General features: G+C 42.8%; 1 protein-coding gene across 4 annotated transcripts; it reads right to left on the minus strand.

The window, feature by feature from the left end:
- On the minus strand, positions 1-24,171 carry stk33 (serine/threonine kinase 33). Of its 4 annotated transcripts, XM_034217862.1 has the most exons (13): positions 24,026-24,127; positions 16,191-16,307; positions 15,626-15,739; positions 15,433-15,537; positions 15,170-15,308; positions 5,345-5,430; positions 4,110-4,197; positions 3,747-3,822; positions 3,549-3,679; positions 3,339-3,424; positions 3,181-3,253; positions 2,748-2,893; positions 1-2,096 (listed from the first exon to the last, which is right to left on the minus strand). In XM_034217862.1, the coding sequence occupies exons 2-13, from the start codon at positions 16,275-16,277 to the stop codon at positions 1,827-1,829; spliced, it is 1,401 nt and encodes a 466-aa protein (XP_034073753.1). In that variant the 5' UTR covers positions 16,278-16,307; positions 24,026-24,127; the 3' UTR covers positions 1-1,826. The 4 variants fall into 4 exon arrangements, with proteins under 4 accessions (XP_034073753.1, XP_034073774.1, XP_034073771.1 ...); XM_034217883.1 differs by lacking the exon at positions 3,181-3,253 and having other exon boundaries at positions 24,026-24,171; XM_034217880.1 differs by lacking the exon at positions 24,026-24,127 and having other exon boundaries at positions 16,133-16,274.
- Positions 24,172-25,583: the final 1,412 nt, after the last annotated feature.

Genomic DNA, 25,583 nt, shown 5'->3' on the forward strand with positions numbered 1-25,583 from the left:
CATGTCTTAGCCATTTATTCAGTTTGAATGGACCATGAGGACATAACCATACAACATATTAATCAGTGACACGTTGCATGGACATCACAGTTTTAATAGGCAGTGACTCAAGCAATCAATTCTAATTACACATCTTCATGCACAAAACTAGGTAGTATGCTTTAGGGATAGCACTCTCCTGTCAGATTAACTCCAGGAAATAAATTCAGCTCCATCTGCTGTTGGTACCGGTCCGAGTGAACCAAAGGCAGATAGTGTGTCAATACATTTGCAGTAATGTCTTTTGGCAAGCAGCTTAGAACAAAGGTAATTAACATGTTGTCATTTTCACACTACTGGTGTGTTTGGTTAAAAAGAAATCTAACATAAGACAGTGAAAAAATCTTGTATGTCAAGTAACATCAGCCGAGATGAGTCAGTCTACCTGGACTGCATTTGATAAAGGTTAACACACCATGTCCATACTTTTACAACAATTACCTCTTCCCTGCAAAGTAGAAATACCTTTTTGAAAACACTTCCGACAAATGCACACTGCATTTACAGACATGCTAAAGGACAGAGCCTTTGCATGGGCACGGAGCCCCATTGTTGGCACTCATTCACTTCAAGATGCAAATGGGTGGATTTGAAATTCAGCCTCTGTGTGTTATGCTTGGCTACTTTAATGTTGTATCTATGCTGGGGATTATTCTCTCTACAGCGGAAAAACCTGTGCTTGAATGGCAGTGCCCTCAAAGTAGCTCCTACTGCTTTCAATGGCCTCCAAACGAGATTAGACCCGCAGCTGCCCTCAGTCCCAATCCTCTGCATTCAGATAGAGCGTAACCAGCCTGTGTGACGGGTTTTCTGTTTTGACACTGAGTGGGTGCAGTCACTGCATACAGGGCGTTTGGAATTGAGAGGTCAGAACAGAGGAAAGTAAATCCCTAATGCTCACTTTGGCATTGTGCAATGATATCCAAAAAATAATATCCTGTAGTCTGTGTGTATTCTCTGTAATTAAGCATGTTATTATAAAACAATAAAAATAAATATTTCATATTGAAAAGAAATTAAGCAAAATTGCTGTTTTGTGTTTTATGATATTTGGCACATTTAAGGTCTTATTCAATGTGTATGCACACTGTTATATTACTGATTTGAAGACGGCTTTGACTTGTTTTGTGGGAATCAATTTGTACATTTGTACAAAAAAACCTCTACTAAAATAATATGTTTTCCAATGTAATAAATTAACATTCACTTTTAGGACAGTTTTGGGGGGGAAACATACAGTATATTCACAGTTTAAGAGATGATATGGAATGACAAAATATGCTGCTAGGTAATAAGTTAATTACTAAATAACAGTTTTATTAGGGCATGAGCTGTTCTTTGCTCTTATCTCCTCTTTAGATGACGGTTGCTTTATAATAAATACTTTATTCAGATGCCACTGGTAAAACCTGACAAGCTCATTCAATCTCTGTGTTTTCTGGCCACCATAAAACAGTTGAAGTCTGTATTTGGGCTGCATGACGTTCCTAAACAGTTGGCTGTGCAACAGCAAACATTTCTCCAGCAGTTTGGCCCCATCTAAGAACATCTCAGAGCAAGGCCCTTTCCTTTGGCACGAGGCGATGCTGAGGCCGGACCCTCAGCTGCAGGGGTCTTAGACTTTATCTATTCTAACACCTGCTTATGAGGCTCATTTGTTTGACACTGCTGTCACTGCATAGGCTCTTGTTGCTACTATAAAGGTTGCACCATACATAGCAGTTTCACATCACTGCTAATTCACAGAATCAAATAAAACAGAATAACATCAAATAAAGTGTCCACCTCTAGTTTAGTTTTTCACTTGAATGCTCACTTTGTCCACTTAATTGTGTTTTCTTTTCACAATTGATATTTTTTAGTTTAGCTTGTTTAGAATGTGCGTTGGTCTTAGAGTTGGGGGGGGCAGTCCTATTTGTACTGGAGGTAGAGGGTCTCTGGTCGTCGGCCTTACGGAGCTCAGAGGCTGCTTTCTGTCCCGTGCTGACGTCCTTCTTGTCCCGAGGCCTGCGCTGCTTTGTGCTCGGCTGTGGGGGGGCTTTCACACCATCTGGAGACTGCAGGGATGAGATTCATATTCTTCTTACATAATATAATTAACTATCACATCCATTTTAAAACAGCTGCATCGCGACACCTTCATCGCCATCTGCTGTAATAGCTAAATCTGGCACCATCTAGTGGTGATTGAATATGAAAAGGGAATTGTGCATTTCAATATAAAAGCACAAAAGTACTTATATAAGAAAAGTTGGATTTCAAATAATATATGTACACGTGAATGGATGTTGACATGAATGACATACAGAACAGTAACTTTCAAGGACGCAGCATGAACACATCCTAAAAACTGGGTGTATTTATATTTCTGCAATGTAAACCCATGTGAAGCTTGTGTGAATCTGGTACTTAGAGTACCTAAAACATTATAAAAAGAGTAATGGCCAAAATCTTATTTTCTTTTCTAATACACTATTTGCTTTAAGTGCAGAATTATCTACTGTGTAAATGTGATAAAAACAAGATCATTTCCACATGACGTAAATTATGTGTAAGCAGGAGTACTTAAGAATAAGGGTACTTAAACAGAAAAGCAGATACTTGAAAGATCTTAACTGGGAGCCTTTCAAAGTTAGAGTCCTGGATAAAAAACACGCTTAGGCATGTGAGTTCAAAATGCAGAGCCGTGCTAAACAGATAAACCGTACCTGGGTGGAGGTGGAGGGGGGGCACGAGCAGCTGTCTGTCTCAGTGTGACTCCCGCTGTCTGTAACTGTTGAATCCACCGGGAGGAGCGGGGAGTCCAGTGTGCCTTCAGAGGAGGACAGGGACAAGTCCCCCAGAGTCTGTGCTCCTTTTGGGGACGATATTAAACAGAAGTCAACCCACCTAGCTAATAAGAAAATGCTTCATATTTACATACCACAACTTGTCAATCTATAGATTTGACTATTTTGACTCTATTTGGTAACGTTGGCAGCTCAAATGATACTGGGTAATACAAAGTGCTCTGCCTGAACGTTATTTGTTACTGTTACAGTGTATACCAGTACACCTTGCACAATTTTGTTTATATCATGTATCAACTCGTGATCTGGATGAAGTTACTTGAATTAAATAAACTCCTCTTAATGATCTCACTCTCTTTCTGTTCCAGGTGGTTGCGCATCATCTCCAGTACGTTTGACGGCATAGCAGCCACATTAGTGTCTCCCTGTTGGAAAAGCCACCCATTAGAGCTCCTCATGTGGCTCACTTTGTCGAGTTTACATACGCAGATGAAACTGTTATTTCCTTACTGTGATCCAGGGGTTTTCCAGCAGCTGATTAGCAGACATGCGGTAAGCAGGGTCCGCCTTCAGAAGGCAGGTCAAAAGATTTTTTGCTGTTGGGTGAGACACAGGAAAACTGTTGAGTTTGAAAATCTGCATGCAAAATACAGTGCTGCTTGCAAATGAAATCATTTCCCATTTTTAGCAGGATTACATTTATAGTTTATGAATAATCACCTGCATCACTGACTGTGGCCCAGATGGGTTGAGTAAATGTGGCTTCTTTGTTCATGATCTCCTTGAGAAGTTTGGACTTCGTCTTACATACAAACGGGGGCTCCCCACACAGCCTACGAGGACACACAGCTCTGACACATGTATTCACAGTATATATGTATATGTACGCCTATATATAGTATGTGTGTGTCTACTTACAACATATACATAACAACTCCTATGCTCCACACATCACACCACTGGCTGTAACCTCGGCCGCTCATCACTTCAGGTGCTGAGATTCACACAAGAACATAAAAGGCTTTTCTTTAACTGAGACATGGACATTTCAGGGCTTTAAACTACTAGTTAAAACTAGTTTTTGACCACTATCAGTGCTATTGAGCAGCATTTTAATAAACACATTCTATATTTGTTTTTATCATGTTTATCAGCACACTTACTTGGCTGTAATGCATATCCACAGCAGTTAGCGGTAATGAGCCTTAAAAGTTAGCAACGCACCAATAAAAGTGGAGGAGGAGAAGAAGAGCAAGAATGTAGGAGTGAAAGGTGTCGTACCCATATAGACGAGAGTCCCACAGGCCTCCCTAATTATGTTCTCAATCCCTACGCCTCCTGTCTTCACTGCTAATCCAAAGTCTGTCACCTAGGTAGAAAAAAACAAGGTAACACAGATAAACATGATTTAAATGTGCTGACAAAACTCACACAAACAAACTGTTATTTTCTGCTATCTGGGCTCTCTAACCAAAACATGAATTTACTAGCGTTGTCTATTAGTGTGAGATGATCGGGGGTTGCTGTCTTCATCATCATTGTGGTCATTGTCAGCTTCTCCCGGTTATGATTACTTCTTTGTTCATGGTTTAGGAGCTTATAACGGGAGCCAGTTATCCGAGTCAGGTGTCACATTAAGAATATGTGCAGTCCAAGTGGCCACTAATATTTGCTCAGCTGTTTTCTCTGATAACATTCTATCCAGACGTACAGAAGGATTACACCAGGGGCAGAATGAGCAGCAGAGGCCTCCTCTGTCTATTGTAAAAATCTGGGTTACAATTTTAAATGTAACTAATGTCCCATTCTGGTTTACAACCATAACGCTAAAACACGTGCAAAGTGCATATGAGACGGACCATACCTTGTTTGGAATTACAGTTTCTCTTGGTTTTGGAATTTGATGGAAACATTTGGTAAAATGTAGTACAACTAAATATATATTCCAACAAACACATAACCTACATATAGACGTTTTAATGCGCCAATGTTAGATATTATGTCTTTAAATCCTTTGTGAAAGGCGCTTTATCGGGAAAACAAGGTTCCAACATCCGTGACAATCTACATTATTATTAGCAACGTACAGTAGCTGTACAGGTCCACAGTTTGAAAAAAGTCACATTATGACAAAAGCAAAACAAGAAGGTGAGATGAACTCTTGTGAAATAAAGGTAACTTGTGCTTTGCAACACTTTCTTATAACCTGTGAGACAAAGAGAGAAAACAGAAAGAAAGGAACATTCATACTGTGGTCTAGCTTTATTTTGCTCGCACACCAGGAATCTGCTTTTGCTGGTTCATTGTCAGTGCACACAACATGCTGTGCTCAGCTGGTCATTTGTTTAGAGTTTCAGAGTCTCTCTTTGTAAAGGTATAATAACACCAGAGGGAGTCTGTCATAATGAGGTAGTATTTAAATCCCTAACTAAATATAAAGGAGATAGATGAGGCCTGTACTCCCCGACAGAGAATGGATAAAAAGGTGTATTGGAAAGTCTGTGTCACCATCTTACCTTGATATTAATCCTGCCGTCATCATCCTCATCAAGATAATTCTTCACAAGAATGTTCTCAAGTTTCAAGTCTCGGTGCACTATGTCTGTTAGATGAGAGGAGGAAAGCTTCACAAAGACATCATGGGTTTGAAAGGGTCTACCATACTCTTAGAGATGAAACATCTGAGAAGTATCTGCACTGTTGTAGGTTTTCTCCATTTAAACCCAAAATGATTCCAGGTTAAGCCTTAGATCACAACCATAGCTCTGGGGGGAAATAAAGTCTGTGATCTTAGTTAGGTGCAACATGATTTGCTAATGTCATTCACCAGAGAAAAAAAATATATTTTGCACACACTCACACTTTGATCTGTTTACCCTGCTTACAGTATAGCAAGCCAAAAGGCCTCGTTAACTAAACTTGTGGGAGTGAGGGAGGCAGGAGGAAAAATACAATTTGCCCTGAGCACTCTTTTTTACAGCACTGTTTGAAGCAAGCAATTATAAAATGCAACAGTGGTGATGGTGTGTGAAATGTAAGTTGGACCAACTGGTGTGCGCAAAACAAACACCTGAAAATGCTATTTTTTCCTTTATCCATTTAAAATAGTTTTTTTTTCAATGATGAACTCTCATTTCAATTGAACTAATGTCTTCATTTGGTAAACATTGACATACTGTAAACTCCAATTACACAGTTAAAAATCCCATTTAAGTTCTGCATTTCATTTGTTTCTTTAATAAAATATTGGGTTATTATGTTACCAAATATAACATCATGTTTGGTGCAATATATATATATATTCAGTAATCATCACTGAAATAAATCAAAAGCAGTTGGATGTGCAGTGTTGGTAGTAACACGTACATTCAAAATGCACCATGTTGTTACCAGGATATGTTAACGTAAGAGCTCAAAGCACAGTTGAGCTTTAGTATAGCCCTAACGACTAATAATGAATTTGACGAACAGCAGCCGAGAAAATTGATCATCAGAGAAAGACAATTTAAGCTTTATAATTGGTCATTTGAAAGAGGTTCTGTCTTTCCAAATTCAAAGCCAGTGCTGTCTCGTTAATGTCATGTTTCTATAGAGGTGAGGGAAACCAGCACAGAGGGACTTTCCATGTTATAACACACCGATGAATCAGTATTTCTCCCTAGCTTATTGTAAATTAGTCATTAACCGCATGTAATGATGCCTCACCCGGAGCAGTGTCCTTATTTTCCTCTAACCAAAGATCTGGCCATTGAAAGCAAAAACTACATTTCTTTTTTAAAAAAAACATGCCGCATTAATTAAAAATAAAGAAATCGACTAAAAGTTGTTTATCATGAATGTTTTATCAAAATACGCCACTTATCTATAATGAGTAAAAGCAATAATGGCAAGTTATCTTCTAGGGAAAATTCAGTTTTGACTCTGTTGTTATACCGTTACAGTTGAAATACACATAAGCGTAAACAGGACCTACATAGATGATGCCAATTTATACACATATATAATATTTTATACAGGGTTCATACACTTTTTCACCAATGATTTTCAATGACTTCTCAATGACCTTTACCTAATTTTCCATGACCAAAAAAAAATGACCACTGAAAATGGTTTATTTTAACATGGAACAGGAAAATAAGGTCTGCATATGAAACATGTAGTGCCTATCTAAAACAAATCAAATAGTAGGCTTATTAGCTTCTACACGCTAAAGCAACTGTAGTCAGGGATGCAAAGTCATCAGGTATGAAAAAGGTGACAAGGATCCCGACCCCACGGGATATCAGCTTTGAAATGAGGAATAACAGAGGTTCTCATTCATAACACTCTGTTTGATGTCTCACTATGGAATGCGCCTCATCGCGGAGCAAACAGAAGCATCAATCTCATTACGCCAATCCTGATTGGCTGGTGATCTTGACGTCAGCGTCAGGGATTCCACCCCCTATAAGTAGCTTGCGCTACGTCGCATGCGTCATTCAAACACCTCTTCTCGCTTCAGAGCACATCTCGATGGTAGCCGGGCTAGCTTAACAGTCCATAGACTGAACCCAAAGCTAACTTTCGGTCGACAGGCGCTCGCCGGCTACTCTTCTGCTTCGCAAGAAGACTGTTAATGCTAAAACACCAGTTAGTATTACAATCGACCTCGCCGTTTCTTTCCTCGGAAATTAAGGTAAGGTTTTGATTTTTTCAAGCTAGCAACACACCTGTTGCTAGCTTGCTTTCCCTCACTACCGACACCACGGTAGCGAGGCTACGTACCTGTTACGAGCGGGTCCTCTCCACGCCACGCGGCGAACAAGATGGACGCCTCTCTCCCTCACACCAGAGGAGTCAGGGACTCGGAGACTCGGCTCTGCGGCTGCGGATTGAAAATATCAGGCACAGACTCACACCAGGTCTGCTCGTCCTGCCTCGGGCTGGAACACGCCCAGGAGGCTATTGACAACCCCGGCTCGTGCGGGCATTGTGCCCGCTTCACCGTAAAGAGCCTCCGCCGACGGTTAGCACGCCAAGCTACCTTGTCGGGACAGGACCCCCTCATGTCCGCTGATTTGCCGGCTGCCAATCGAGACGTGGGGGCGTCCGCCGCAGAGATTGAGCCCCGCACTGTGTCGGTCTGGGGCTCATCAACAGCGGCAGCTGCGGAAACGGAGTCCCGCGCCGTGTCCCGGTGGCGGCAAGAGACGCGAGAACGGAGCCCCACGCTTTACCAAGCTGGGGCTCCCGGCTGGACCTCACCATGGTTTCGCCCGCGGAGGATGTCCTGGAATTGGATTATATGGAGGACGAAGTAGGTGCCTCTGAGTTCCTCCTGTCTGATTCGGATGAGCAAGAAGACGATATCTTCGTGTCATCAGCTCAGGCTGCAAAGCCGGAAGCGATGGCTGCTCTCCCGGGCGATATCACACCAGCTTCGCCCTGTCTGAGCATGGACCTGCAGGCCGTGTGTCAGCGTGCCGCGTCCAGACTAGACATCCCGTGGCCCGAAATGGCCAAGGAGACCTCCAGGTCCCGTTACGAGGGGAAACATTTTCCCCAAGCAACGAGGACAAAGAGGCAACTCCTTCCGGTCTTCCCGGAGATGTTGGATGAGGTGTCGGTCTCGTGGAGAGACCGGCCCTTTAGCAACAAGGCCCCAATCCAGGGTGCCTCCTCCCTAGACTGTGACGGTATGGAGAGGCTCGGCCTGCTCCACATACCGCCTATGGAACCGCTGGTGGCAGCCCACCTCCTACCGAGGCTGGTCCCGTCACCAAGCAGGAACCCCACACTGCCAGCGAAGGCGGACCGATTCCAGTCGACCATGACTGAACGGTCCTACAGAGCCGCAGCGTTGTCCGCCAGGGCTTTGAACGTTTCCTCGCTGCTAACCGCATACCAAGCGGAGCTCTGCGAGGATCTGTCAAGCAATCCTGGACCGGCCGTTCTGGACGAGATGGCCGCGATCACAGACATTTGTCTCTGTGTTCAACGCTGCGCCGTCCAGGCCACGGGCAAGGCAATGGGGATCATGGTGGTGCAGGAAAGAGCTAGATGGCTCAACCTCACCAACCTCCCAGACCGGGAAAAGGAGGATGTGCTTGACATGCCCATTGTTCCCGAGGGGATTTTCGGCTCCGCTCTTGCCTCCATGCAGAGGAGATGCGAGTCGAAAAAAGAAGGAGGACGAGGCCCTCCACCTCTGTCTCCTTCGAAGGGTCCAGCCGCTGCCTTCACAGCGGCAGTCCTTTGCCCAAGCTGCCTCGAACCCTACTCGGTTCAAAGTACCAAAACAGCAGAGGTCGCAGCCCGCCCCGAGTCCCCAGCCCAGGCAGGAGACGAGGGAGAGTTGGCCTAGAAAATCTCCGGTTCCAGAATTTCGGCCAGCAGTCGAGGAAGAAGAAGCGGGCGGCCTGACAGCCCCCCCTTCTCCCCTCTATGACAGAGCTGGAAGTCCACGGTTCCCCAGCTCTAGATGTGTTCCCGCTGCCTCGAGAGATGCCTCAACGCCATCCTCAAGTCCGCAAAAACACATGTCACAATAATGAAAAGAAAAACAATAAAAACAATAAACAGTCCGTCAACTGTTCCCCTTCTGAGAGCAGCTACGGCCTCTCTCAAAAGGCGGATAATAGAAGGGTCTGTGAAGGCACCACCGTCACGCGCATGCGCAGTGCCGGCTGGGGTTGTGAAGGCACCACCGTCACGCGCATGCGCAGTGTCGGTGGGGATTGTCGAAATGGGGTACCACCGTGTTCAGACACTAGAGGGCCCCATAACACAACAAATAGAGACTCAGAGGGGAAGAGACGTGACATCTCCGCTGGCTCTAAGGAGCATACAGTGGAAGATGCTCACAACAGCTGCTTGGGTTTTCAAGACAGTAACACGGGGCTACAGACTCCAATTCGCTGTCACCCCCCCCTCGCTTCTCGGGCATTCTGTATTCACAAGCCCGAGGAGAGTCAGCCCATATTCTAGAGAGAGAGATCCTCTCACTTCTAGAAAAGAGGGCTATATCTATAGTACCCGCCGAGCAGAGTCAGAGCGGCTTTTATTCCAAGTATTTCCTCGTTCCCAAACGGGGAGGGAACGGGATTCGGCCAATACTAGATTTGAGGGTTCTGAACAAATATCTAAAAAGATACAAATTCAGAATGCTCACTCACACATCTCTGCTGCGGATCGTGCGACAAAACGACTGGTTTACATCAGTCGACCTGAAAGATGCGTATTTCCACATCCCAGTATATTACCCACACAGGAAATATCTGAGGTTCGCATTTCAGGGGATCTGTTACGAATACAGAGTACTTCCCTTCGGTCTGTCTCTCAGTCCAAGAGTGTTTGTACGATGTACGGAAGCCGCGATAGCCCCGTTAAGACGACTGGCTGCTTCTCGCACAGTCGGAGCAGGAGGCTATTACGCAGACAAATGTCCTCGTAAAGGTCTGCTCAACCTGGGTTTCATAATAAACACAGAGAAGAGCATGTTATGCCCAGCACAGACTGTACTCTTCCTGGGTTTACACCTGAACTCGGTGCCCTTTACAGCGGAAAGAGTGAAAGCTTTCAGAGCTTGTCTCGCTCATTTCCAGCTGCGCAAATATGTTCTCTTCAGATCATGCCTGTGGTTACTGGGGCTCATGGCGTCAGCCATCCTGGTCGTACGACTGGGACGCATGAGGGAGTTTCAGCGCTGGGTAGCCGCTCTAAAACTAAACCCCGCGCGGAGAGTAATGGTTACTGTGAAATACGTAAGGGCACTGCGCCACTGGCTGCACCCGACTTTTCTAGTACGGGGCGTGCCTATGGGTGCTATCCTTTCACGGAAGGTGGTCACCACGGACGCATGTCTGACAGGCTGGGGAGGTATTTACGAAGGTCGTCCGGTGAGGGGTCTCTGGAGCAGAGACCTCCAGCGGGCGCACATAAATTACCTGGAGCTTTTAGCGGTGTTCCTCACCCTAAAACGCTTTCTGCCTTTTCTCAGAGGACATCATGTCCTCGTGAGGACAGACAACACGACCACAATTTCGTATATTAACCGCCAAGGGGGTTTGCGTTCTCTCCAGTTACACATGCTGGCACGCAAACTGATCTTATGGAGCGGCAGACGTCTCCTCTCTCTGAGAGCGACGCACGTACCAGGAGTGATGAACCTCGGGGCGGATCTACTGTCCAGAGGTGCACCACTATATGCAGACTGGACTCTACATCCAAGGATTGTGAGTCAGCTGTGGGTGCGTTACGGCAGAGCCGCGGTAGATCTGTTCGCATCAAAAGAAAATGCTCAATGTCAGCTATTCTTTTCAATGCGCGATTTAAACGCACCGCTAGGCGTGGACGCGCTCGCTTGGCCTCCGGGCCTTCTGTACGCGTTCCCACCCCTGGCTCTGATACCCCCAACTCTGGCCAGAGTGAGGGAACAACGCCACACACTTATCCTGATAGCTCCGCACTGGCCCGCAATGTACTGGCGGAGATATATCAGCTGCTGTGCGGGCAGCCATGGCAGCTCCCACTACGCAGGGACATACTGTCTCAGGCGGGGGGGGGCGATCTTTCACCCACACCCAGAGCGCTTGGCACTATGGGCCTGGCCCGTGAGTGGTATGATCTGAATACAGTGGGACTCCCTCAGAAGGTGATAAACACTATTCAGAGTGCGAGAGCTTCCTCCACCAGGTCTCTCTATGACTGTAAGTGGAGGGTGTTTGAGGAGTGGTGCCTTCAAAAGGGACACATCTCTTTTCAATGTCCTGTCGGGGTGATTTTATCATTTCTACAGGACTTAATTGATAAACACAGAGCTTTCTCTACGATCAAAGTGTACCTGGCTGCTATTGCTGCATGCCATGTGGGCTTTGAGGGAAAGACGGCAAGCCAACATCCTTTGGTCTGCCGTTTTATGAAAGGGGCTCACAGGCTCCTCCCTGTTTCCAGGTCACTGGTGCCCTTATGGGACTTGGCAGTGGTTTTAGATGGGCTCACTCTAACCCCATTTGAACCCCTTGAAGAAGCTGACATGAAGCACTTGTCACTCAAGACAGTGCTGTTACTGGCCCTGGCATCCGCCAAGCGAGTCAGTGACATTCATGCGCTATCTGTACATCCTTCATGCACTCAGTTCGCCCCAGGGCAAACGAGAGTGTTGTTGAAGCCCAACCCTGCCTTTATACCTAAGGTGGTTGGTTCATGTACCCCCAATTGACATTGAGGCATTTCCTCCGCCGCTGTGTTCCTCCGGGGAACAGCAGCCGGATTTGCTGTGTCCAGTCCGTGCTTTACGCACCTATATGGACAGATCAAAAGAGTTTCGTCATAATGACCAACTCTTTGTGTCCTGGGCTAACCCTCAGAAGGGCAAGCCCGTTACTAAGCAACGGCTCTCCCACTGGATTGTGGACGCAATTGCTTTGGCCTATACGAGTCAGGGTTTGCAGGCACCTTCGGGTCTGCATGCTCATTCGACTCGTGGTCTGGCTACATCCTGGGCTTTGTTCAAGGGTGTTTCCATCCAAGACATTTGTGCAGCAGCGAGCTGGTCCTCGCCGCTCACTTTTGTCCGCTTTTACAGGCTAGACGTCTCTGCTCCTAGTGTGGCCCGAGCAGTGCTGGGCACCTTGTTGAGTCAGAGCTCTACCTGTTAAGTTCTGGTTGGTTTGGTGAATTTCGAGATAAGCTCGTCTGGCAATACGGGAGCTACAATATCCCATAGTGAGACATCGAACGGAGTGTTATGAATGAGAACTATAGGTTACTTACGTAACCCCAGTTCTCAGAGTAACATGTAGTGAGATGTCTCACCAGACGGCCCTCCTTGCTATGGTGAAGCGAGAAGAGGTGCTTATTTTGAATGACGCATGCGTCGTGGCGCAAGCTACTTATAGGGGGTGATTCCCTGACGCTGACGTCAAGATCACCAGCCAATCAGGATTGGCGTAATGAGATTGATGCTTCTGTTTGCTCCGTGATGAGGCGCATCCCATAGTGAGACATCTCACTACATGTTATTCTGAGAACTGGGGTTACGTAAGTAACCTATAGATTTTAGCAGTCAGAACAGCTAAAGCAGCAGTGTCAATAATAACAGAAATGCCAAAGAGTTACATCTAATAGAAATATATAAAAGCATTTATTTTAATTGTGTAGCAGTCAGTTTATAATTTTGGCAGCACTGTTGAGCATTTATGAAAATGTATTTTCATGCCTCTGTGCAAGGCTTAGTATTTTTATAATACTTTTCTACTTTTACTTGAGGAACATTTTGAATGCAGGACTTTTACTGTAACAGAGTATTCCTACACTCTGGTACTTGTACTTCTGCTTTTACTCAAGTACAAGATCTGAGTACTTCTACTTTTACTCAAGTACAAGATCTGAGTACTTCTACTTTTACTCCTAAAGAAACCCACTCTCAACCCGTCTGATGTTATAAACTACAGGCCTGTCTCTCTCCTCCCGTTCCTGTCTAAATCACTTGAACGCGCTGTCTTTAAACAACTCTCCTGTTATCTCAATCAGAACAACCTTCTAGATCCGCACCAGTCTGGTTTCAAGGCAGGTCACTCCACAGAAACTGCTCTCATTGCTGTCACGGAGGAACTGCACACTGCCAAAACTGCATCCCTCTCCTCTGTCATCATCCTTTTGGACCTGTCTGCTGCATTCGACACGGTGAATCATCAGATCCTCCTTCGCACTCTCCAAAAACTTGGAGTTTCAGGCTCTGCACTTTCCCTCCTCACCTCATACCTGAAAGACCGTACCTACAGGGTGACTTGGAGAGGGTCTGAGTCCGACCCTTGTCAATTAACTACGGAGGTCCCTCAGGGCTCTGTTCTTGGTCCCCTCCTCTTCTCCCTGTACACAAACTCGCTCGGATCAGTCATTAGCCCGCATGGTTTTTCTTACCACTGCTACGCTGACGACACCCAATTAATTCTGTCCTTTCCCCACTCAGAGACCCAGGTCGTTGCACGTATCTCTGCTTGTCTAGCTGACATCTCTCAGTGGATGTCTGCTCACCACCTCAAGCTCAACCTTGACAAGACTGAGCTGCTCTTCCTCCCGGGAAAAGATTGTCCCACTCTTGACCTAACAATCAACATCGGCACCTCAGTTGTTTCCCCGACTCAGACTGCAAGGAATCTGGGTGTGACCCTAGATAACAACCTGTCCTTCACTGCAAACATCGCTGCTACAACCCGTTGCTGCAGATACACGCTTTACAACATCAGGAAGATACGTCCCCAGCTGACTCAGAAAGCGACTCAGGTTCTGGTCCAGGCTCTCGTCATCTCACGCCTAGACTACTGCAACTCCCTCCTGGCTGGTCTACCTGCATGTGCCATCCGACCTCTGCAGCTCATCCAGAATGCAGCGGCTCGTCTGGTCTTCAACCTTCCTAAATTCTCCCACACCACTCCGCTCCTCCGCTCCCTTCACTGGCTTCCGGTAACTGCTAGAATCCACTTCAAGACACTGGTACTTGCTTACCATGCTGCGAATGGATCTGGCCCTTCCTACATCCAGGACATGGTTAAACCGTACACCCCAGCGCGTGCACTACGCTCTGCATCAGCCAAACGACTCGTTGCGCCCTCGCTGCGAGGGGGACCCAAGTTCCCATCGGCGAAAACACGTGGGTTTGCTGTCCTGGCTCCAAGATGGTGGAATGAGCTCCCCATTGACATCAGGACGGCAGATAGCTTGCACATCTTCCGGCGCAAACTGAAAACTCATCTCTTTCGATTCCACTTTGAGCGTTAGAACTATTAACGAAGCACTTTTATACTAATAAAGGACTGGCTTACCTAAAGCCAGTTGAGTAGCACTTGAAATGTTTGGCTCTATGCAACCTGATGTACTTATATGATTCTGTTTTCTTCAAGGTTGTGTCTTCCTGGTCGAATGTACTTATTGTAAGTCGCTTTGGATAAAAGCGTCAGCTAAATGCAATGTAATGTAATGTACTCAAGTACAAGATCTGAGTACAAGATCTGAGTACTTCTACTTTTACTCAAGTACAAGGAACTGGACCAGTGACGATATGGACTGAACTGCTGCATGAACCAAGCTGTTTTCTTATTTTTAAAATATAAAACAGCCAAGGCTAATATAAATGCAATACTGCTTGTTCCACACTTGGGTATAAGAAGAACAACAAGATGAATTGCATTGTTTAACTTCTATAGTTATAAGTTTCAGGCTAGTGATTCATCAGTGTTTTCAGGGTTTAGTGAGCAGCATGGCGAGGACTAATAAAACGAGTTCATCAAAAAGGAGATTGTCCGCTAGCGTTAAAATGATTTGCAACACTATCAAAATGTCAATGTGTAGAATGACATTACCTCTTCTGTGAAGGTAGACGACGGCGTCTGCTAAGCTACAGATGATATGCCTCGTCTCGTCCTCTGTAAGGAACTTTTTCCGCTGCAACAGCTGCTTCAGGTCACCTCCAACGCACAGCTCAGTCACAAAATAAGTCATCTAGAAACAAGCATAGGCAATGCCAGTAAATGACCAGTAAAAAGCATATCATTTATATTTATTTAGACAGTAATGGAAGATAATCTGGCTTAAAGTGTGTTACTTAAAGGTTGGCAATGCTCACTTTAGCTGTGTGGTAGACTTCTTGTAGATGTATTATGTGCAGATGATTGACTTGTTTAAGAATGTTTATTTCGTGCCACAGCATCTTGGCTGTTGAGCTTCCTGCCTGAAGTCATAGAAAGTGGAATTACAGCTGAGCCATTTGCTTATCTTAACATTTAACTTTCACCAACAACAAAAAAACAGGCACTTACCACTGGTCTGCAAACCTCTTTAATAGCCCATTTTGTCTGTGTCTCAATGTGTGTGGCTTCATAGACAACTCCGAAGCTACCTTGACCCAATTTCTTTCCAAATTCATAAATTTCCTATGAAGATAAGAAAATATTGTGTAAATAGTTAGTAAACTCCTGCTTTCTGTTTCACTGTTTTGGATTACAAAAACATGATGTCTAACTCAAGACCTGGATTCCGAAGTATATCCTAAATTCAAGCTCTCTGAAAGAAGGGAACATTTTCAGTTCTCTGGAGGTGCAGAATATAGTATTTCTAATCAAGTTACAAATGATTAAGTTGCTGCTGCAGTTCGTTCAATCTCAGGTCTAATTAAGTTGATCATTATCTGTGTGCATGCAAGGCTGAGCACTGGCTGCTTTGGATTTGGTAAAGAGAATAGTCAAATTCCCCAATGAAGGGGTTTGTTCAGCAGCAACTGAAGTTTGATCCTCTTCTGGTGCAGATAAGTTTACTCTAGAGTTCACCAGTGAGTGTGCGTGAGATCTTCAGTGGTGGCCCAACACTGGACTGCAGTATCCATACCCTGAGGTCAGCGTCGTCCTCCAGGCGTATTAAAGGCACATTCCTCTCCAGTGTGTCCCTGCTGGTCCAGGGGGACACCATGTTCATGCCTTATCCACCAACATAGGCTCGTGTCATCTGGAGATAAAGGAGAGGGCAGTCATTATCAATCTGAAATGTCTCGTCGAGCCATACGATGATAGGCTGTCAATAAAGAAAAGTCAAGTTTCAAATTATAACTGCTACTCTTGGACAACTCGAGTTTTTATTGGAGACCAACACATTCTTCTTGTTTTTTTACAACCCAATTTACCGTCATTCCTAATCATAAGAGCTTTTGGTTAATCACTAGCTGGCTTTAAAGTATCACCACTCTAACTTTTCAAAGACTGAGCCGAATCCCAAAATATTACAATTGCAATGAACATGAGACAAAACCCAGACATTTTCTTACTAGGCCCAATTTTTTCAGCACCAACTGGGAGAATAACATTTTTCCAGAAACTAACAGTATACCAAAATCACATGTTTCTGTCCATACCCCAAAATATAATTGTAGCCATTACATGAAAAAAACTCTTGTATGCTCTCCAGTACAAGCAATCATCGCTGCTGGTTTTGAAATAGCATTAAGACATTAACAACAGAGCCTAGTTTTAATTAGAGCACATTGAAGAGAATATTTTTTTTTAATTAGCTCCTAAAGTTAATTCCAGAGGTATACACTTTAAGAACTAGAGTGCAGGGTCATTGAATCTTCTTTATTTCCTGTACTCTAACTTGTCATTTTTTTAAATCACCGGTTTATGTCTAAACTTCTGTCTCAGTCTGAGTCCATATTAACTTTAAACACAATTTACGCAGTTTGAAAAACAGTCTCTAAAGCCAAATTAAATGTAAAGCAATTATCAAGTGATGACTGGGAGCGATGAAGTGGATCCACCACATGCACAGCAATTAATTATTAACAAGGAAGCGGTGTCTTTAACCTCTTCACTCTGATGCATTATTTTAGCCCTGACAGGGCTCTCATAACAGGCCTGTCTCTCCCATTATCTTCTGTCTATTTCCCAATCAAAACGAATGTGACAGCCTCTGGAAACTCCAATCACCTCAATCACAGCTCATTTGTGGAAGACAGAGGCATGTGATGAGTGTATCACTGGGGACTGGAAGTGACTGAAAGAGGAGGGTCCTGTGCACGTCAGGTGTCTCCAAGACAAAGGTGTCTGCTATTTAGCCACTGGTTCCGAGATGCAAAGGAAATTGGATATCAGGGTCAGGTCAGGGTGAGAAGTCTGACCTTTAAAAGGGTCACTAACAGACAAAGGTTTTGAATTGCTTAAGCCTTGGGTTATCTTTCTGCAATTTCTAGACCTGTGTTTCTACTGTACCTCTACAACTCAAACTACAGGTTATATCCATTAAACACTTGAGTCTGTTTTTTAACTTAATAACTTAAAATCTTTACACTGAAGGTTGAAACCAATCAGAAACCTACACTAAGAACTTACAGTGCTAGAGGATGGAAATCAACTAATAAATGATCAGAATGGGTATTTAAAAGCACCAAAGAATTAATGCATTGCTATAAAACTTCAAGTGGGCAAGGCTCGGTGCCACCTGTTACAAGTCCCCCATTAGGCCTTAATAGTCAGTCCAGGTATCTGCATCCAAAGTGATAAAGTTAAATTCCAGAACCTCCTTAAATCAAGTCTTCTTAATCTCCTTTCAGCTGACTTGATTGGCTCAAACACAACAAATGCTGTGCTTGAATCACATTTTTCCATCTCTACTCACATGGCAGATTGACCCAAGAAAAAATATTAGGCAATGAGTACATAATAGAACACAGCACAAATCAACAATGTCAAACCATAACATTCTTAGTTCACAGTCACACGCTGAAAGATGAGCAAACATCAGTATACACCCTGACTCTAAAGAAACACAGGCTGCGGTCCACCTTTACATTGAGTCTCATCTCCAGTTTCAGCAGGAAGTAATTAGAGCCGACGGTTCATCACAAGTCAAGCCCATACTTGCCTTATCTCTCCATCATTCTGTCAGACAGCAATTTGTTTATTTACACTACTGAGTGAACAAATATAGGTGTGCCTACTGCCTAATGACCGGGAGTGAGTGGGAGACTGTCTAGGAACTTAGCACACATCAATGTCACTTTGGAACAAAGAGAGCATGGACACACAAAGGATGACTGATCTTGTGTAACCTTTCAAACTGCTTGTCTTTCAGGTAATATATGTTTACTCATTTATCCCACACTTCATGTTAGACTGCTAGTCCCTATAAGACTGCAGTGTTCTTTACATTTTATCATCTTTTATTAGAACGAAATCTAAAATGAAAATTGTAAACAAGCAATCTGTATGTAAAAAAACCACCTGTATGTAAATTGTAAATAAGCCATCTGTATGTCAAATATGTCTTATATGTCTTAAATGACATGATGAATTGGAAATGGGGGACCCTGATGTAAACAAGACGAAAGTCTTTCTCTGGTCTGCATCCCCTTAACAATTGTATGTTTTGAGCTGTACTGTACTGTACCCAATATACAAGCTGTTAATAAACTTTTCAATCAATCAATCATACATATCACACGATAAAACTTTTGAACGGGACCAACAAAATTCTGACAATTTTGTAAAAACATCCATTAATCCCTTTTTCTGACCTTTTAGGCTTAACTGTTAATTAAGGAATCGTACAAATCTGATTTATTGATGATAGAAATAATCACTATTTCCAGCATTAATGCCAATTCTAAGAGGCCTTTGTCAGTATTAGATATATCATATAGATCTATTATCCTAGATAGAACTGGCATATGTTGCTAAGACTACAGTGTGCAAATGGTAACGATTTTTCAATCTCAACTATAACGTCAACATATTGCACACTTTAGTTCATTCTACATGGCCTTTCCTTTCTTTTTTTTGAATAAATAGCAGAATAAATTAGGTTTAGGAGAGTCTTTAATGATGGTGCCTCAAGCTGTAACAAGCAGCCGCTAAAATAAAGCCTGAAAATCTCACAAAAACAGAATCTTACTTACTGCAATTAAAATGTACACTGCCATCCGTTTTGCTTGAGCCCAAATATTACATTTTCCTCATGTGAAACTTAATTATTTATTGACAGCTTGGCTTTGATGACAAATGATAAACTTCACAGTCCTAATGAAGCGTGGAATTACATTACCTGATGAGGCAAGAAATTGCATGTTTAGAATGCAAATATAGAGCCCACTAAGTTATGAGGTGACTCCTAATGTTATGCAGAGAGATTATCAAAGCTTGTGGTCTAAATGTAATATACCAAGAGAACACATCAAAATTAAGTCATTAAAGCATACAATAGACTCACTAAAGAGCTGTGAAAACATACCAGAACACTGATGGACTACAGGAAGGACACAAGGAGGGACTTTAAAGGGATCATGGGATGGTTTGAAGGGTGAATGTATAAGGTTCTTATCCATAGTCAGAATATTACCTACAGTAGATTGCAGCAGGCGCAGTATGGAAGTAAAGAAGGGAGAATAACTCTTGTATCTCATTAAGATCTTTCTAGCTAAATAAAGGATGTATACAATAAAATAATCACCAACTCTGTGTTCTGCAAGGTTATATTTATGTTTTTGTCATTGATGAGGGCATAGATGGATATAACGGCTTCCGTTTCCTGTCAGAAAGCGCTGTCTTCAACAACATATAGTCAGGGAAATATGCAAAATATAACATACACTTAAAATGATGTTCACTGCAGTGCATTCCTTTACTTCCTTGCAGTTACTGTCTTCCTCTCCGAATGGGGACCTGCCAACTGCAATCTACAGTAGGTAATACATTGACCTAAGCCACTTGAAAACATCCAAACTGTTGCTATTCCTACACTCAGCAAACAAGTAATGCATGTAGTGTCCCTACAAACAAATCATTTAAAGGCTGCTCCAATAATTCCTCCTGTCTCCAATGGGCATGTTTGATAAGTGTCTATTGGCAAGAAAACATGCTTTGCCAAAAAGAAGGAAAAGATCAAATTCTGCCATTTGCTCAGAGCACACATGTTGCTGGGAGATAAGGGCCAACACATTCAAATGTTCTCATTGGTTTAATCCTGGTTAAGGCTAATCTCTACCCTTGCTGGGCTCAGCCTTGGGAAGCTAGGAAGGCAGACATCTAGAAAAATGTAGGCCATAGCAAAAACAAGAACAAATCCAATTCATTTCAATGACAACCCTGGAGAGAACTCAGCACATTCATATCACACCATACACACAGATGTGTACACCTTTAGTTATAAATCATTCAATGTCCAACCGTCATGCTGATAACAGTTACTAAAATATGATTTAACCATTTAGAACAACATATGCAGGACAACCTAAACGGTTGTGATTTATACAGCAGATTTACTGAAGTACTGTACGTAGGCCTACAATTCTGAGGTACTTGTACTTTACTTGAGTATTTCCATGTTATGCTACTTTGTGATTCTTCTGCACTACAATTGTGAGGTAGATTGATTGATTGATTGATTGAAAAGTTTATTAACAGCTTGTATATTGGGTACAGTACAGTACAGCTCAAAACATACAATTGTTAAGGGGATGCAGACCAGAGAAAGACTTTCGTCTTGTTTACATCAGGGTCCCCCATTTCCAATTCATCATGTCATTTAAGACATATAAGACATATTTGACATACAGATGGCTTATTTACAATTTACATACAGGTGGTTTTTTTACATACAGATTGCTTGTTTACAATTTTCATTTTAGATTTCGTTCTAATACATCCTAACCGGACATTTAAGACATACCAAGTCTACAGATATACAGTTAGTAACAGAGTCTAAAATGTGAGTATATACATAGATGGGGGGGGGGGGGGAAGCTGTCCATTGAACGACAGGTTGAGATTTGTACCATTACCGGGGCCAGTTTTGCAATGCTCTCCCCCGAAGGTGCTCTTTAAGAGAGGTTTTGAAGGTAAGTATAGTTTTATTTTCCTTTACAGTTGTGGGAAGAGCGTTCCACCTTGATGTGGCATAATTGCGAAACGTGTATTCCCCCTTTTTTGTGCCAAATCTGGGTTTCACATGATTTGTGGAGCTCCCTCTGGTGTTATGATCATGGTATTCCTTGACCTTTGGGAAGAATTTTGACATGTTCATGGGTACCATAGAGGTGTAGTGGATCTTGTAGACCAGGCCCATTGCAAGTAGCTATACTCTGTCGTCTACTCTAAGCCGTCCTAGGTTGTCAAAGTGGGCAGAGGTGAGGTGGGTTCTAGATGAAAGGTCAAGCAGTAGTCTGACCAGTTTATTTTGCGATGTTTGAAGTTTTATTTTTAGCGCCTTGGAGGTGCTATGGTACCCTGACGTGCAAGCATAGTCATAGTACCCTTGAATGAGTGCTCCTGCCAGAGTTTTCAGGGTGTTTTTGTTTACCAGAGAGGAGATCCGGTATAGGAATCTAGTTCTTTGATTGACTTTTTTATTACATTGGATGCCATTTTGTCACAGGAGAGGTTTGCCTCAAGAATAGATCCTAGGTATGTAATTTCCTTCTTACTTGTGACAATAATGTCGCCCACTGCAACTGAGAAGTCGTCGGATTTGCTGAGATTATATTTCTAACCGAAGAGAATGGACTCTGTTTTACCCAGGTGTAATGATAATTTATTATTGGCGAGCCAGGTGCAGATTCTGCCGAGCTCGGAGCTGAGGGTTTTTTCAACCTGCAACCTGTTCCTGTCAGAGACCAGCAGGGCTGAGTCGTCCGCGAACAGGAACAAGTTGCAGTCACATGCTGATGACATGTCATTTACATAAATTAGGAACAGTAACGGACCTAATATGCTTCCTTGTGGAACACCACAGCTCACTGGGAGGGGGGGGGACAGAGTACCGTTTACCTCCACCATCTGTTCTCTCCCCTCCAGGTAGGATTGCATCCAGCTCACCGATAGTTTATCAAAACCAATTGCTTTTAGCTTGTCAATCAGAATGGGGTGATTGACAGTGTCGAAAGCCTTTTGTAGGTCCAGCATCACCATGCCGCAGTACTTGCCCTCGTCCACCTCTTGTTTGATGTGGTCGCTCAAATAAAGAAGGCATGTGTCAGTGGAGTGGGATGTTCTAAAGCCAGATTGAAATTCATAGATTAGTTTCTTTTGCGCGAGGTACTTTTCGGCCTGTTCATATACTATTTTTTCCATGACTTTCGAGATGGAGGTAAGTATAGAAACAGGGCGGTAGTTGCCTGGGTCCAATTTGCTGCCCTTTTTGTGCAGGGGGGTTACTCTTGCAATTTTGAAGTCTTTGGGTACTTTTCCCTGTTTTATGGAGAGGTTAATTATGTGAGCTATGACTGGTGAGATGGCGGTTGCTGTGTCTCTGAGGAATTTGGAGGGGATATTGTCGTGGCCAGTGGCCTTGTTAGGTTGGAGGGCGCTCAGTTTAATGAGTACCTCTGCTGTTGTTACCCTTGCTAGACTGAAATCATCTTTGCGTACCCCTAGGTTTTTGTAGTAGGTCATGATGTGATCTACTCCAAAAAGCCCTGAGTGGGAGGGTAATTTATTTACAAGAGTTGTGGCTATGTTTGTGAAAAAAATGTTCAAGTACTTGGCCACATCCAGTTTGTCTGTGATGAGCCTGTTATCTGTCTTTATGTTTAAGTTAGAAAATCTCGTTTTGAGTTTTTTACTGCAGCCAAGCTGGTTATTGAGTAATTTCCAAAGTTCACGGGGTTTATTTTTGTTTTCCTCAGTTTTGACATTGATGAAATTCTTTTTGGCAGTTTTGATCATGGAGCTTACGTCATTTCTTAGTCTGTTTCTTTCAATTTTGAGTTCAGTCACGTGGGCCTGGAGTTCACTGCTCGTGCTTTTGGAAAGCATTGACTGACTTTTATGATATTGTACTTTTACTCCACTATATTTACGTAGTACCTTTGGTTACTCAACAGATTAGGATTAATGATATGAAATATAACCAACACTTAAATAAGAGTTTAGTTACACCTGGAGTAAATCCACAAGCTACCCTGCAGTATACAAAGTAATTCAAATTAGCTCAAGGTTTTACTAGCTTTGATAAACACATTAATGCATCTATAGTCATAACCAAAACGTATAATACATATTATAAGAAAATGAGCCAAACTGCTGACTGAGTACGTTTACTTTTGGCACTTTAACTATATTTCGAAGCTAATACTTCTGTACTTGAGAAACATTTTTGATTGCAGGACTTTCACTTGTAACAGAGTATTCCTAAACTTTGGTAGTTCTACGCTTACTCGAGAACAAGATCTGAGTACTTCTTCAACCTCTGAACATAAGTTATAATAACATAATCGACATCGACTGCTCTTGCTATGGTCACATTAACTAATCAGGTTAGTTAGTTAACCTAGCAGTGCTCTTGAATGATTATGACATGTTTATAGTACCCGTGAATCGAGCCTTCACTCCCTCATGTAACACTAAGCTAATAATGTTAGAGATAGCTACGCCTGTTAAAACGTAAATACAAACACGTAATAAAGCCTGGGATATTCTGACAAACATCTCGTGTTGTGTCGTGTAATGTTCCAATAAAAAACATTAACGCTTCTCATATTATTAAAATGAAATATGAAAAGAAAGTTTGAAGATTGGCAGTCATTTTTAGGTAAGCTACAAGTTGTCATGGCAACGAAACACGGAGTTGAACAGGCTTTTGCTTTATATCATGCACTGTTGTATTAAAACTGCCTTAAAAATGTTTGCTAGCCTTCAGTGTGACTGCTGCTGTTAGAAGATTACACTGAAGTGTCTTACCTCATAGAGAGGATCATTTCCATTCAGCAGGTTGGTCGTCTTCACGCTAAAACTTTTTCGCAGAGTGTCTAGTGAAAGCGAGGAGGGACAAAACTAAAATGAATGAATGGACAGGGTTTCTCCTTTCTCCTTATTGAGAGGCTTGCAGCGCCCCGGGTGGCTCGTGTGTGTCATCGACCAAAGTGAAGTAGGCTGACGTTACGATAAAAAGTTACCACTAAAGTGTTTTCACTAAATGTACAACGTCCACTTACATACAAGCGAATGAGGAACTCGCTTTTCCCTGTGAACACCTGGATTTCTCTTGGTCCTTAGTCTCCATCTAGTGGACAAAACTGAGTACTTGGGGGTGTACATTTAGGATTTAGCATTGGTGGAAGAGATGCTCAGACTATTTGCATAATGTAAAAGTGTGAATAACACAGATAAGATTCCATTGCAAATGAAGGTCCTTGATTAAAAGCAGCCTAGAGAAGTATAATTAGCAACAAGTATTTATTTTTTGGAGAGTGGCTCTTCTCCCAGAGTTATAATATTGTGAAAAATATTCTCTAGTTTTGTTACTAAACAAATGTTAGGTGTTACTAAATCTAACCTTAACTTCATTTTGGCATTACATTTAATTGCACCCCAGAAACCCATATTTAAATGTGGTCTACTATACTTTTCAGTATGTCCGATGATGCATGGTGTTAGGTAATTGATGTCCTTCTATTTCAGTAAAAGTAGTGTTTTGTAATTAAAATGTAGAAAATGTTTACTAGACTTTGACCAGACAGTGGATATAATGTAAGCTTTATTGCACATATTTAGTGCTTATTGATAATTTTCAACTGTTTTCATCTTCTCCAGCTGCCACTGTTCATCCACAGTCATTAAATAAAATGCAATTCTTTATGTATATTTTATCCCTTCTCAGAAAGCATTAAATGAGAGGTGGATACAACACATACAGGGTTACTTAGCTTGTCAATAATTGAAGGTGTTTTGAGGTTTTATGAATCCAAAGTCAAAATGTCCTCAACCCATTGTGCTCGCACGCTTTCATATTGTTTTGCTCTTTCCAGTACAGCATGTTGGAATGCAGTTTCTCACTCCAAGCATACAACATTGATTCTCGTACGGATATGCTGGTAAACATTCATCTCAGGAATGCGACTCATTATCGCATCAAAGTTAAGTCCTCTCTTGGCTTCATTCTCAGCAGACTGTGGTCACTCACCCTTTACAGATCTCTTTGATCTGTGGCAGGATGCTTTGGGTGTTGAGGAAGGAAAGTCAGTCACAGATGTTATACACCACTACAAATCCATCTGCCCAGTTCACTGGCTCCCACAGGAAACACCTGCTGCTTCGTCTCTGACACAGCATGTTTTCATTCAAAGACCTGAGAAGTTACAGTTTTTCTCGATTGCTAACACACTTTTTTGTTTAAATTGCTCAGTTTCTCAGAACACAATTCACAAAACCACACACCCAAAGTGCAAAACACCTCATTTCTCCTGCTAAGTGAAGAACTGCACTCAAAACTACATAAACACTTTCCAAATGCAAATTT

Source organism: Gymnodraco acuticeps, unplaced genomic scaffold (assembly GCF_902827175.1).
Source record: "Gymnodraco acuticeps unplaced genomic scaffold, fGymAcu1.1, whole genome shotgun sequence".
Classification (NCBI taxonomy): Eukaryota; Metazoa; Chordata; class Actinopteri; order Perciformes; family Bathydraconidae; genus Gymnodraco; species Gymnodraco acuticeps.

Coding starts and splice junctions, on each gene's coding strand:
- stk33 (XM_034217862.1), bottom strand. CDS start 16,277: ATGAACATGGTGTCCCCCTGGACCAGCAGGGACACACTGGAGAGGAAT. Junction 3,254..3,338: donor TGGAAAACCCCTGGATCACA/GTAAGGAAATAA, acceptor CTTTTCCAACAG/GGAGACACTAATGTGGCTGC. Junction 2,097..2,747: donor CCCCCTCCACCTCCACCCAG/GTACGGTTTATC, acceptor TCATCCCTGCAG/TCTCCAGATGGTGTGAAAGC.